This window comes from Pygocentrus nattereri, chromosome 15 (genome assembly GCF_015220715.1).
Source record: "Pygocentrus nattereri isolate fPygNat1 chromosome 15, fPygNat1.pri, whole genome shotgun sequence".
Lineage (NCBI taxonomy): Eukaryota > Metazoa > Chordata > Actinopteri > Characiformes > Serrasalmidae > Pygocentrus > Pygocentrus nattereri.
This window is the reverse complement of record NC_051225.1, coordinates 25078255-25090734: the sequence shown is the minus strand read 5'-3', so window position 1 is coordinate 25090734 and position 12480 is coordinate 25078255. Positions and strand designations below refer to the sequence as shown.

At 40.9% G+C, this 12480-nt stretch overlaps 2 protein-coding genes across 2 annotated transcripts in view; one reads left to right on the top strand and one right to left on the bottom strand.

Moving 5' to 3' along the window:
• Positions 1-9616, top strand: part of apc2 (APC regulator of WNT signaling pathway 2) — a 34544-nt gene extending 24928 nt beyond the window's left edge. The window contains exons 10-15 of the mRNA XM_017714292.2: positions 71-169; positions 417-556; positions 657-734; positions 981-1097; positions 1198-1412; positions 1817-9616. Of these exons, the coding sequence (XP_017569781.1) occupies positions 71-169; positions 417-556; positions 657-734; positions 981-1097; positions 1198-1412; positions 1817-7466 (6299 nt within the window). The 3' untranslated portion in view covers positions 7467-9616. The remainder of the gene's footprint in view (positions 1-70; positions 170-416; positions 557-656; positions 735-980; positions 1098-1197; positions 1413-1816) is intronic.
• On the bottom strand, positions 9479-12469 carry c15h19orf25 (chromosome 15 C19orf25 homolog). The gene is made up of 3 exons (XM_017714245.2): positions 12325-12469; positions 12051-12239; positions 9479-11431 (listed from the first exon to the last, which is right to left on the bottom strand). Exons 1-3 carry the CDS (start codon positions 12344-12346, stop codon positions 11247-11249), a joined length of 396 nt encoding a protein of 131 aa, XP_017569734.2. The 5' UTR covers positions 12347-12469; the 3' UTR covers positions 9479-11246.
• Between the last annotated feature and the right edge of the window lie 11 nt (positions 12470-12480).

Sequence of the window (12480 nt, the reverse complement as noted above, 5' to 3'; positions counted from 1 at the left end):
TGTTTTCTAATGATTGTAAAACAACAGCACACATTTCTGACATGCAAATGTCTTGATATGAACTGTGCAGGCATTCCAGAGCCAGTAGATCCTCAGATTTGCCAGGCCACGTGTGCTATAATGAAGCTTTCCTTTGAAGAGGAGTACCGAAGGGCCATGAATGAACTTGGTACGTGGAACCACCTTCCTGCATTGTTGAAATAGCAAACGATATTGTAGAATTACAAGAAAATTAACGTACTACAACATTCAAACACATATTGTCATCTCCACACTCTTGAGTTGAGTCTAATAAAACATGTATACAGGAATTTGTACTTTGAACCTTGTACTTTAGACTAATCTTAAGCATTTGATGGCTAAACAGCTTATAGTATCTATGCAAAAAATGTTATGAGCTTCTCTGTTTGTTTCAGGGGGTCTTCAGGCCATTGCAGAGCTAATGCAGTTGGAACAGGAGCTGTATGGCATGCAAAATGAGCCTATGAATATGGCCCTGCGAAGATATGCTGGAATGGCACTCACTAACCTCACATATGGCGATGTTGTGAATAAGGTAGATGAAAACTTACAGAGAAGTTGTGAACTAGTGCAATGAAACAAGACCTTTATTTTATGGCTACTTTATTGTTTTCTTGTTATTTATTTTGTTTCAGGCCACACTTTGCTCAAAGAAAAGCTGTCTTCAAGCCATTGTTGCCCAGCTTGCATCTGATAATGAGGAATTACATCAGGTACATAGTAAAAGATTGTTTATATAAGATTTAGAAGTTGAATTTGTTAATTTTGTGTCAACTAATGCATATACCGCTCACGTTTAATACAAAAGGTAATCTAAAGCACGTAGGTTTCAAGGAAATGCATGTGACGAACAATTTGACAAAGAACTAGAAAAGAGGACATTGGTTTTAAGAGAATTTCAAATTAAGGGCATTTTGTATGGATTTGGCCTTAAATCCTAAATTGTTTTTTTCCTACAGGTTGTCTCAAGTATTCTTAGGAATCTTTCATGGAGGGCTGACATCAACAGTAAGAGAGCTCTTCGTGATGTTGGCAGTGTATCTGCACTAATGACCTGTGCACTTCAAGCTACAAAGGTAAAAACATAGACTGTATGGATTGTTAGAATTAGTTTTGCTATTATTATTATTCTGCAAGTTACTGTGTATTAATTGTACTGTTTTTGTCTGTATACAGGAATCCACCCTAAAAAGTGTGCTGAGTGCTTTATGGAATTTATCAGCACATAGTACTGAGAATAAGGTGGCGATTTGCTCTGTTGATGGTGCTCTTGGGTTTTTGGTCAGTACCCTTACTTACCGGTGCCAAACCAACTCGCTGGCAATCATTGAAAGCGGAGGAGGCATTCTCCGAAATGTGTCCAGCCTTGTAGCTACCCGAGAAGACTACAGGTATTACGATGAACACTGCTGTCTTATTGGACTAATATTTTATTCAGTTACAGTAGCATGACTAATAGGGCTGTACATATTTTCAAATTTTCAGAAATTAATACCAATACTAATATCTTGACTTGAGTACATATACTTGAACTACTTGATACCTTCTTTTAAATTATAAACCAACAGTTGGTATGGCTTAAACCAGATATGAGTGTGAATTGCTAGTCAATAACATGCACACTACAAGGGTAATTGGCTCACGGATGCAAAGGCTGACTATTTGGGTATTGAAATCTGAATATCATGGAATTATCTGATACTCTGTGTTAATCAGGTTATTGTCAGTACTACACAGTACTTAATTTCAATACCTCACCGTAATTATTTATACTTTCCCTCCATTTCCTCCCTAGACAAATCCTCAGGGATCACAACTGCCTCCAGACTTTGTTACAGCACCTACGATCTCACAGTCTAACCATTGTAAGCAACGCATGTGGAACCCTGTGGAATCTGTCTGCTCGAAGTCCAAAGGACCAGGAATTACTGTGGGACCTAGGAGCTGTGAGCATGCTGCGCAATCTCATCCATTCAAAGCACAAAATGATAGCCATGGGAAGTGCTGCAGCTCTGAGAAACCTCCTCACAAACCGCCCACTCAAATATAAAGATACTGCTGTTGTATCTCCAGGCTCCTGCATGCCTTCACTCTATATGAGGAAGCAAAAAGCATTGGAGGCTGAGCTAGATGCAAAACACCTGGCAGAAACATTTGATTCAATTGAGAAGCAAAGCCCCAAGCATTTGAATATTAACAAGCCGCTACGACACATAGAGAGTTTAGCAAAGGACTATGCCTCAGACTCTGGATGTTTTGATGATGATGAGGCCCCAAATGTTTCAAGTAGCTTAGACACTGGGACTTTCTCTATGCTCTCTATGTTCTTGAACAACTCCAACTTTCTTCAAAATCAGCCTCGCAAGAGAGAAAATGAACCCGAGCAAGATGTGGGACCATTACCAACAGATGATAAAAAGACACAACCTCCTGAAGATGAGGTGACTGTTGCAGCTGAAAAGTTAGCAAAAAAGATCACTAACACTGTGGCTAAAATTGATAAATTGGTGGAAGATATTACCATGCACACATCTTCAGAGGACAGCTTCAGTCTCAGTTCTGAGGATCATTTTGCAGATTGGAATTATGGGCCTGATGATCTCCATGAGGCACGAGCTAAGTCGTGTTCCCCTTGCGGTCTTTCTGATATCCACTCCTTTTCACAGAAGGAGCGCTTCAGCAGAGCTCATGCCCTACTGCGACTTAAAACAGCCAACTCAAGTTTATCCAATGATAGCCTTAACAGTGGTAGCACCAGTGATGGCTACTGTGGGAGTAAGGACCAGATACGATCTTCCCTGAAGACAGCAGAACAAAAGCGACCAAACAAGCTTGATCTTAAGGTAGCTCATGAGGAACTGCTAAAAAGCAGTACCACTGTTTCCAAATTAATTTGTCAGAATGAGATACCTGAGAGAGATTCTGAGACAGCAAAAGATCTGAAATTACCTGATCAAGGTAGCACAGATGAAGAAAAGGGTCAAGAACCTCTTATTGCAACACCAGCAACTGTATCAACCAGGGTATCTTCTGATACCAGCATACCTACCATTAAGCTCTCTCCCTCCTATCAGCATGTTCCACTGATTCAGAGTGTTGCAAGGTTTGGTGTTGCAAAGACTGCTATTAATGTTCAGGCAGCTCAGGCAATGAGAAGACAAGCCTGGGTCCCAACTGTGATGACTGGTGGAAGTATTAGCAAGTTCTCCCCAGTGTGCTCTACAAGAAGCCCAACAATAGGCCAGCTGGAGACACCACAGAAGTATTCAGTGGAGAACACACCAATCTGTTTCTCACGTTGCAGCTCTTTGTCCTCCCTTTCTTCTGGTGATGGAGCCCTAGATGGACAGAGTCAAAGCGAAAATGAGCTAGAGAGCGACTCATCTCTGGAAATTATTGAAGTGGAAGATGGTGATGTAGTGAAGAAGGAGGAAGAGGACGAGACACTAGAGGATTTGAGTGATAGCCAGTTGCTTTTGACTGATCAGAAAACATGTCCCACGAGCAGCAGTACTTCTGACCTCATTCAGATTCCCTGCACACTGAGACATGAAAAGACATTCCTTAGAGCGACATCACCAGTACTAAATGAGGACAGGACGCCATCCAGTTCCTCAGACAACTACATTCACGAGACACCACTTGTGATGAGCCGCTGTAGCTCTGTAAGTTCACTGGGTAGCTTTGAGTCCCCTTCAATTGCTAGTTCAATACAGAGTGATCCTTGTAGTGAAATGATCAGTGGAACCGTCAGCCCGAGTGATCTCCCAGACAGCCCAGGCCAAACCATGCCCCCGAGTCGCAGTAAAACTCCATGCTGTGCTGAATCAAGTGGACCAGAACAGCAAAATCTTGGTGGTGTTGCAGGCCAGTGGGAAAACAGTTTGCGGAAGTTCATGGAAATTGCAGACTTTAAAGAAAGGTTCAACTTGCCTCCAGACTTGGACACGATGATCTACTTCACTGTCGAAAAACCAATTGAGAATTTCTCTTGTGCCTCCAGTCTGAGCGCCCTACCTCTGCATGAGCACTATGTTCAGAAAGATGTGGAGCTCAAGCTTACTCCATTGCTAAATCAGCAAGACAATGACCCAGTATATGCTGGACAGAGAGATGCTGATGATCCATCACATATGGATCAAGATCAGTACAGTGAGGGCAACTCTGATGATGACATTGAAATTCTCAAAGAGTGCATCAATTCAGCCATGCCCTCTAGGTTTAAGAAAGTAAGACCCACTTTAATGTCTACCCTCTCAAACCAAGTTTTAAACACCCAGGCTCAAAGATCTGTGCAGTTACCAGTATACATGGTGCTGCAGAATAATAACAATCAGATGTGCTCTGGCCGAAAGGTAGGAATGTGCATGAAAGATATTCATTGTGATGATTCTTCCTACACTGATTCTGCTGAAGGTACTCCAATTTATTTCTCAAGTACCACTTCCTTAAGTGATGAGACTCTTCAATACCCAGTCAAGATGAAAGGGTCAAAAGACTGGCGGTCCAGAAACAAAGAAACACAGGAACTTATTGACATTGAGGCAAAGAGAATTGAAGAACTACGCCTCTTCTCTCGTTTCCACAAATCAAGTAAAATGGCTTGTCAGTCTGACATAGTAACAAACCAAATGAACAAAACAGTGAAGCAAATGACTCCTACTCAAAGGTTACTTATACAAAGTAAGGAGATGGCAGCTAGAATGACTCAGCAAAGAGTCCAGAGCCAATCCCCAGTCCGACAAGTACAAAAGCAAGGACAAAACCTGTCACAAAGTATGCCACATTTAGATTTTACAGTCAGAAAGCAAGGTACAGACATGTATCAAAATAAGAAGACATATTCCAGAAGTAATACACAGGAAAACACAGCTTTTCGATCAATGCGCCACCCCACACCCACAGAGGACACCATCTACTGCTTATATGACAATGAAATGGATAAAGAAGATGGACTTATGGCAAGGGCAAGGAATAGACAGAAACAACTGAATGATACAAGTAAGAATAACGTAGGGCCCAACTATTCAAATCCAAAAGGTCGTATGGACAATTTCCAGAGGAATGGGTTTCACAGAATCAAGCAAAATCTGATTTTGGAAGAAGCTCCCCCATGTTACTCCCTTAGCTCATCTCTTAGCTCTTTGAGTGATGCAGAGTTTGAGGAACAAGTAGGGAAAGCTCAGCGAGTATGGTTGAGAAATAAACATAATTTGATGTCCAATTCAGTTCAATGTCCTCCAAAAGCCCAACATACCCAAAATCAATTTGAAGATAACAGCTCACCAAGTTCAGTGAGCATGGACTCTGAGGACGATCTTTTATTAAAATGTATAACATCTGCAATGCCAAAGCAAAAGAAAAAACAATCCAACAGAAAGAGAAAGGGTGAGAAAAAGCAAAAACTGAAAACTGCTCTTCAGAAGGATTCTGAAGACTGGGGCCCTGAAGATGGTCTGGGCAGTGATGAAATGGCATCTGATAAAGATTCTGATCTCAACAGTGTTGAATGGAGGGCAATACAAGAGGGAGCAAACACAATAATTACAAAGTTGCAAGCTTCAAAGTCCCAAGAACCATCATCAGAATCAGAATCTGTTCTCTCATTTATGTCAGGATCAAGCTTTACCCCAAAACCTGACATCAATGACAAGAAGAAGGTAATCAAAGATAACAAAAAGGCCAATAAGCCACTTGATTTTGCCCCACGTAAACCGGTTCCAAACTTGCCTGTAGTTTTCAGAGGCAGAACAGTCATATACATGCCCAAGAAAGAGACAACACTTTCACAAAGACCACCAGCTAAGAAAGTGAGCCCCAAAACAGATGCTCCAAAGAATCCAAACTTAGCTCAACATCGGTCTAGAAGCCTTCATAGACTGGGACTCAATAACGATTCTACTCAGCTGTCATTGCCCAAGAGAAGCTCAACTCCACCTGCCAGGATCCCAAAGAGCTCATCATCAGGATCATCTCAAAGTTCAACCCCTTCCAGGCAGCCTTACAAAAAAGTAACCTCCCCTACCCAGACAGTAAAACAAAGTCAGAAAATGGCAGGCTCAGCTCCAAGCAGTCCACCTGACAAGAAAGGGAGCGTCCCAACACCCAGTCAAAACCCAAGATCTGGTACAGACAGCAAAACACAGAAATCTCCTGTCAGGATACCATTCATGCAGAATCCTTCAAGGCAGTCAAGAGCAATTTCACCATTAGTGACCAATCAACCGACTACTGCAATCAGACAAAATAGCCAGTTAACAGGGAAAAGAATTCTACCAGCCAATCGACTGGATTTAGTGCGTATGACATCTGCTCATTCACGCTGTGGTGAATCAGATCGCAATGGTTTCTTGAGACAGCTAACTTTCATCAAAGAAAGATCAAATGTCTCAAGACAAGATGTTCCTTGTTCGCGCTCAGTTCCTACATCCAAGCATGGATCACCTCGAAGAGCTTGTCCAGGAGCCCCAGCAGTTTTTCTTTGTTCCTCTCGCTGCCAGGAGCTGAAACCGGCAACACAAGGGACAAGAAGATTGCAGGGGGCTCTAGGCCAAAGAAATGGACAGGATCAAGGCGTCCTCAAGCAGAATATGACTCTATCAAGGGCAAATTCCACCGACAGGGACCTCACAGTCAAACGTCCAGCCAGAAGGACAAGTTCAGAAAGTCCTTGCAGGATGCCTCAGAGGAACATACCTGAGCCAAAGCAACGGGAGAAGAGAGAAGACACATTCAAAAGATATTCCTCCTCCCCAAGCATAAACATCTTGAGTCGTGTCACCAGCCGCTCCTCCCTGCGCTCTTCATCTTCAGACTCGAGTGGACGTGCCAAGAGTGAAAAGGACTTAAAACAGAGGCAGGGCCGAATTGGATCGCGAAACAACAAAGTCACCTGGAGGAGGATTCGTGATGAAGATGTTCCCCAGATATTAAAGAGCACTCTTCCAGCCACTGCTTTGCCTCTGGTGCCTTCCCCTGAAGGGCAAAAACCAGTGCCACCACCACCATCACTGCCAGGGAAACTTCCAACGATTACACTGATATCACGTAAAACAAGTGACGCAACGGTGCAAACCGAGGATTTCTCAACAAATAAAACCAATTCAAGCACCTCCCCTACCAATGAGAATGGCACAGTGATTTCTGTGGAGGCAGCAAAGGTAGCTCTTCTCAGAAAGATCAGCATGCCGTCTGGGAATAACCTGCAAGACGGAGATTCTGATGGATCCCTCAAAAATTACAGCACAGCTTCCACCTCAACCTTTCAGTCTGTGGAGAGCAGCCATAGCGGTGGCATAGGTCACTTCCGTCATAGTTCTCCCAGCAAAGCTGTCAGAGTTACTCCATTCAATTACGTCCCCAGCCCGATGGCTTGTTGCTCTCAAGAAACACAGAATCAAGTACCAACAATACCTGAGAAGACAGGTGAAAAACTTGAAGCTTAGTACCTAAAATTGGTCACTGTTGCAAGCTTGACTTCTGTGTTCCTGATGCTGTAAAAACTCAGGTGGTTTAGTGAGCAACATTAATCTACTTTACCTCGGACACAGTCTTGCGCTTGCCATTTGCTTCAAAAATTATTTATCTGACAAACATTTCTTCATTGGCTTTGAATTACTATCACTGAGTTGGATGTGGACAAATAGGCATGAACTGTAGTTTCTCATTGGATTTAACCTGTTGTTTGGAACTTGTACACCATTAAAGTGAAGCTGTCCCTTTTTTTATATTTTTGTACAGTTACATACATGAACCATTGCTTGTTTTGTTTTGGACACTTGATCATATGAGAAAAAGGATTTCAAGTTGAGAGTTTGACACAGACACAGTAGAGCGTTCTTTATGAACCACAGTGGACGACTACATCCAGCTCTGTATTCATGACAAACAATATGCAAATCACCCTAATCAGAGACTTGATTACTGGACATTTTGGAAGAACACATGCCACCTAAAGCCTGAAAGACTGTTACAGTACAAAGAAGAAAATTTCACATTTATGCATTATGCACAGTATTTCTTGTATGTCATTATGCCACTGACACTGATTATCAATGCCCTTAGCCTTCACTTTTATTATTGCAGGTAAATACATTTGTGGTAGGTCAGCCCAAGTCAGCACAGCGAGAACATAATATAATCCTTGTTGGTATGTAGTGATACTGTTGTATATATTTGCAAAGATGCTCTAATGCTTCCCAGTAAGCAAAAAGTACTCCTAGCGCCGCTACTACTAGCATGCTCAATATTCACCTCGTGTGCACATCTATGTGTTATCGATGTGGAATAATCCTGTCCCATGACACATAAGTAATACAGATGGAGGGATCATCTCTAAATCTTTTGAATAAAAAAAGAGATGTACTTGTTAATTGTTTAGCAACTGTATGTAATACACTTAGGTGGCTGTACATAATCTCTGCTTATTGAATGCTTTGATGTCATTTTGTGTATGATCAGGTATGGTTTAATCAATTAAGAGCAAAAATAACACGTTATTCTGTGGATTATTGGAGAGGAATAATTTAAGAACTCACTGATCAACTCATCGGTGAATATCTGTTAAAAATGCATTGCAATACAAGCAGATCCACAGTACAAATTACATTGTGGCTTGATCGACCGTTGCCCAAGCAGACTGACAGTAAAAAAAAACAGCATTGAACCTACTGTTCAGCTGTCTACATGATGAAATCATGCTCCGTCGTTATTTTCAGTCTTTATGTAGCTATTCTATAGTTGATTGGAAAGGGTCTCTGAAGAATAACAATACATAATGTGAATTTTCTCTGAATGTAAATGCTCATGTTGAGATGTTGACATCACTGGCCCTCACATCTTGAACCCCCTAAAGCCCCATGTAATGGATGTTGTAATAGCTTGGCCAGGTGGTACAACAGAAGCTTTCAACAAAGAAATAAAATTTTTCTGTGAAACTCAAGGACAGCGGTCACCAGTCACTGTCTCCAGCTGGTCCTGGAAGATCTGCGTTCCTGCAGACAAAAAATCTTCCACACCTGCTCCAGCGATTTAACTTCTTGAGAAGTCTTTGATTGGCTGAATCAGGTGCATTAGTGTTAGGTCAAAGGGATACCATGTTAAATGTAAACTGCTGGAAAGTAGATCTCAAGGAAGAGGGCTGGTGACCACCGCCCAAAGCTACAAAGCTCAGTGACTGATTAAAATAATATGCATAGTCTATTGTTTTGAGTGTGAGAGTTAAATGTACCCAAATCAAAAAAGAAGACCCATTTTTAACTGTCATTGTCTTTCTGCAAAATCTGTAAGCACTCAAAATTAATATCCCTTTATTACTGACTCATCAGAGAGATGCAGAAATTATGCACAGATTCATTACTGAAAATTTCCAATTTGAACTCTTACTGTATTTCACTATGTATATGTAACACATCGACAAGAACGTACATACTGGTGTACTTGTTTATTTTCATTGGAGATTAATGTCCAAATCAATGCGCCAGCACTATACGCTGAAATGTTTTTTTTTTTGCTGGATGCAAATTGTGTTGGAAACCAACAGTATTACCTAGGGATGGCCAAGGGTTGATTTCCATAATAAATGTACTCATGAAGATTTGGTGTGTATTTTTTCACCTTCATTTTAATAGATTGTGTCCATTATAAATGTGAAAAATGTGCTATTTTTACACAGCCTGATTTGTAAGAGACGCTGCAGTCAACATGAAAAATATAACAATGATGCTGCAGTACTCTCTAGAGTGGGATTTACCAGCTTAGAGTCTAGGAAAACCCATTTCTGATGTATCCTGAAAGTTTGTTTTTTTTTTTTTGAGTAAGGGGATTCTCAGTGGAGAACCGAATAATCCATAATGTACAAATTGATAAGGATGCTGTAGTGAGAGAATATGGATGAGGGAAAACAAAAATGATGCAACAGAGACTGATGGATGCAGTGCTGCTCTACAGAATACTGCATAAGACAGCAACGTTAAATGCTAGTTTTAGTTTGGAATGCCCCCTTTAACACATATGAATGTTCAACATACCCAATATGGACAATGAAGTGCTTTTAACATGAATTGTTTTATAAGGTCATTTTTTCACAGAGTGAGCACAACACCCAAGACTGATATCTTAAATTCATTACAGCTGAGCGAAGCAATGTGTTCACATGCAATAATCCTATCATAATCAGATTTTTTGCAGTTATCCAGTTATTCAAATAGTCATGTAAACACCATACTCTGATCTACAAATCCGTTTAAGAACTCTGCTAAAGAGAGCTGGATTTTCGCTCAGTAATCAGATTTCTCAGTGCATGTAAACTCTTAATCTGATTTCTTTCGGACTTCTCAGTCTGCACATGTGCGGAGCAGACTGCTATACTGGAAATAAGCAAGGAGCGTTGCTGCGAGACGCAGCAAAACACTTTTGGAGCGATGCTGAAACCGAATACGTTGTCAATGAAATGAAGGATTTAAATATTTCTCATCTTCTTATTTTTCCACCTCTCTTCTTCTTGATGTATTTTCATAATTTCAGGTAAAGTGGCACTTTAAAAAAATTGTGGCATGAGGTTTGATTTTACGTTTACATCACGTCTTCTGTGAATTTACTCGCCAGATGCATAGAAATCTGATTACTGCCCTGATTAGTTTCCCATCATATGATTACTCAAGGGCATATAAGTGTGTTGATCAGATTACTGACTAAATCTGATTTTCTACCATTGTTATGTGCATGAAAACACACTCAATGTTATAAACCAGTTCAGCTGGTATCCGTTTAACAGGTTGTTAAGATGTCCCACAGAAGAACTACAGCAGCAGCTATAGCATAACCCAAAATCAAAGGACAATGTTTAAAAGGCAGAATTTGACACCACTGCTAAATCTGGCACATACAGCACAACAAAGTACAGACAGCAGTGCTGTCTACTTTTAGACTGTGTGTCTAGACATCTTCAGTCAAACAGAATAATGATAACAATCACTGTATTAACATCGAATCCACAAAGGGATTATTAATAAATTCATAGGATATTATAAGGAACAACAGCAATTTCAATTCTGATTAGTAAGTGACAGAAATGCCTCGTTGGTTGGGCTCCACACTCCAGCTCTTCAGAATTTATGATGCAAGGTACAGGTAAAGAGATGACAGTCCACTTTCTGGCACAACAGTTCAAAATCATCAAAACATACCAAAGAAGTGAGAGGCTTCCAACAGTACATGATGGTCTGTCAGATTGCTCCGTCCTTCACTTCTGCTACACTTTTCTCTAAAGACTCTCCCACCACTCTGAGCTCTTCTCTTCTCTGTACTAGTTCAGTGCGTGCCTCCTGTAGCCTCTCGTTCAGCTCCAAGTACCGGCGGCTCTGCAGGTACCTCGCCTCCACTCCACTGCTGCTTGATCCCCCCTTCAAATCTGGAGGAATACATCACATTAGAAATGTTGCATGATTTTTAGGGATGCATGATGATACTGTAATTATATCAGTAAAGGGGGATAATTGCTTAAAAAGTATCAGCACAGATCAATTTTAAACCTACATTTGATGTTTGTACTAAACATCTCTACATTTTATTCATATTACTGCATTTGTAGCACCACAAAAATAATTAGTATCCAATTATTAGTGGGAAGGGACCACCGTTTGAAAATGGAAACATGCTGAATGTGGGCTTTTGTACTGTTACTGTTTCATTCGCACAGGGCTGCTACTTTAGACTTTTATTTTGAAATGAAATATTTGAGTCAGTATGTCCCAGCACTTATAACACTAAAAACTAAAAAACGATTACTTTCAAGAAAACAAAAACTAAACTAAACCTATAACTGGGGGCTTAAAAGTAACTGAAAATAAACTGAAATTAAAAAATAAAAACAATAATAAAATCTAATGAAAATTTCTAGACAGTGCAGATTATCATCACACATAGCTCTGCAGAATGAATTAAGGCATGGAACCCTATCTTGATCTTGAAGCTGTTATCGTTACAGTAACTGCGCAGTCAGCTAACAGACTCCTAAACATTCAGACCACCTTCGCTGGACTCCTGCAGAAGGCTGAAGACTGGATCATTGGGGTAAGCTCGGTTTATGTCCTCTATGATCTGCTCCACTGACGGAGGGTCAGGTCGAGACGGCAGAACCATTCTCTTCTTTCCTTTGGATCCCAGATTCATCTCGATCTCCGACAGAATCAATTCTCGGTCCTCAGCTCTGCGGCCAGCTGTGGAAAAGAGTCTGCTCACTTCAGCTACTTTAGTTTAGAAAACGCAATAAACCCTTTTGGTGTGTCACTGCGTGAGTTTTACCCGTGAATAAACAAGAAGACATATGCAAAAGTTCATTTTATAAACGATGCCGTAGAAGAATAAACGAATTAAAATGAACCGTGAAGCGTCAACGTTGCTTGTTGACGGTACTACTTCTCCGGATTTGCTGTGCTAGCTTATCCCTCTTTTCTACTG

Coding starts and splice junctions, on each gene's coding strand:
- c15h19orf25 (XM_017714245.2), bottom strand. CDS start 12,346: ATGTCTTCTTGTTTATTCACGG. Junction 12,240..12,324: donor GTCTTCTTGTTTATTCACGG/GTAAAACTCACG, acceptor TCTTTTCCACAG/CTGGCCGCAGAGCTGAGGAC. Junction 11,432..12,050: donor TCTGCAGGAGTCCAGCGAAG/GTGGTCTGAATG, acceptor GTATTCCTCCAG/ATTTGAAGGGGGGATCAAGC.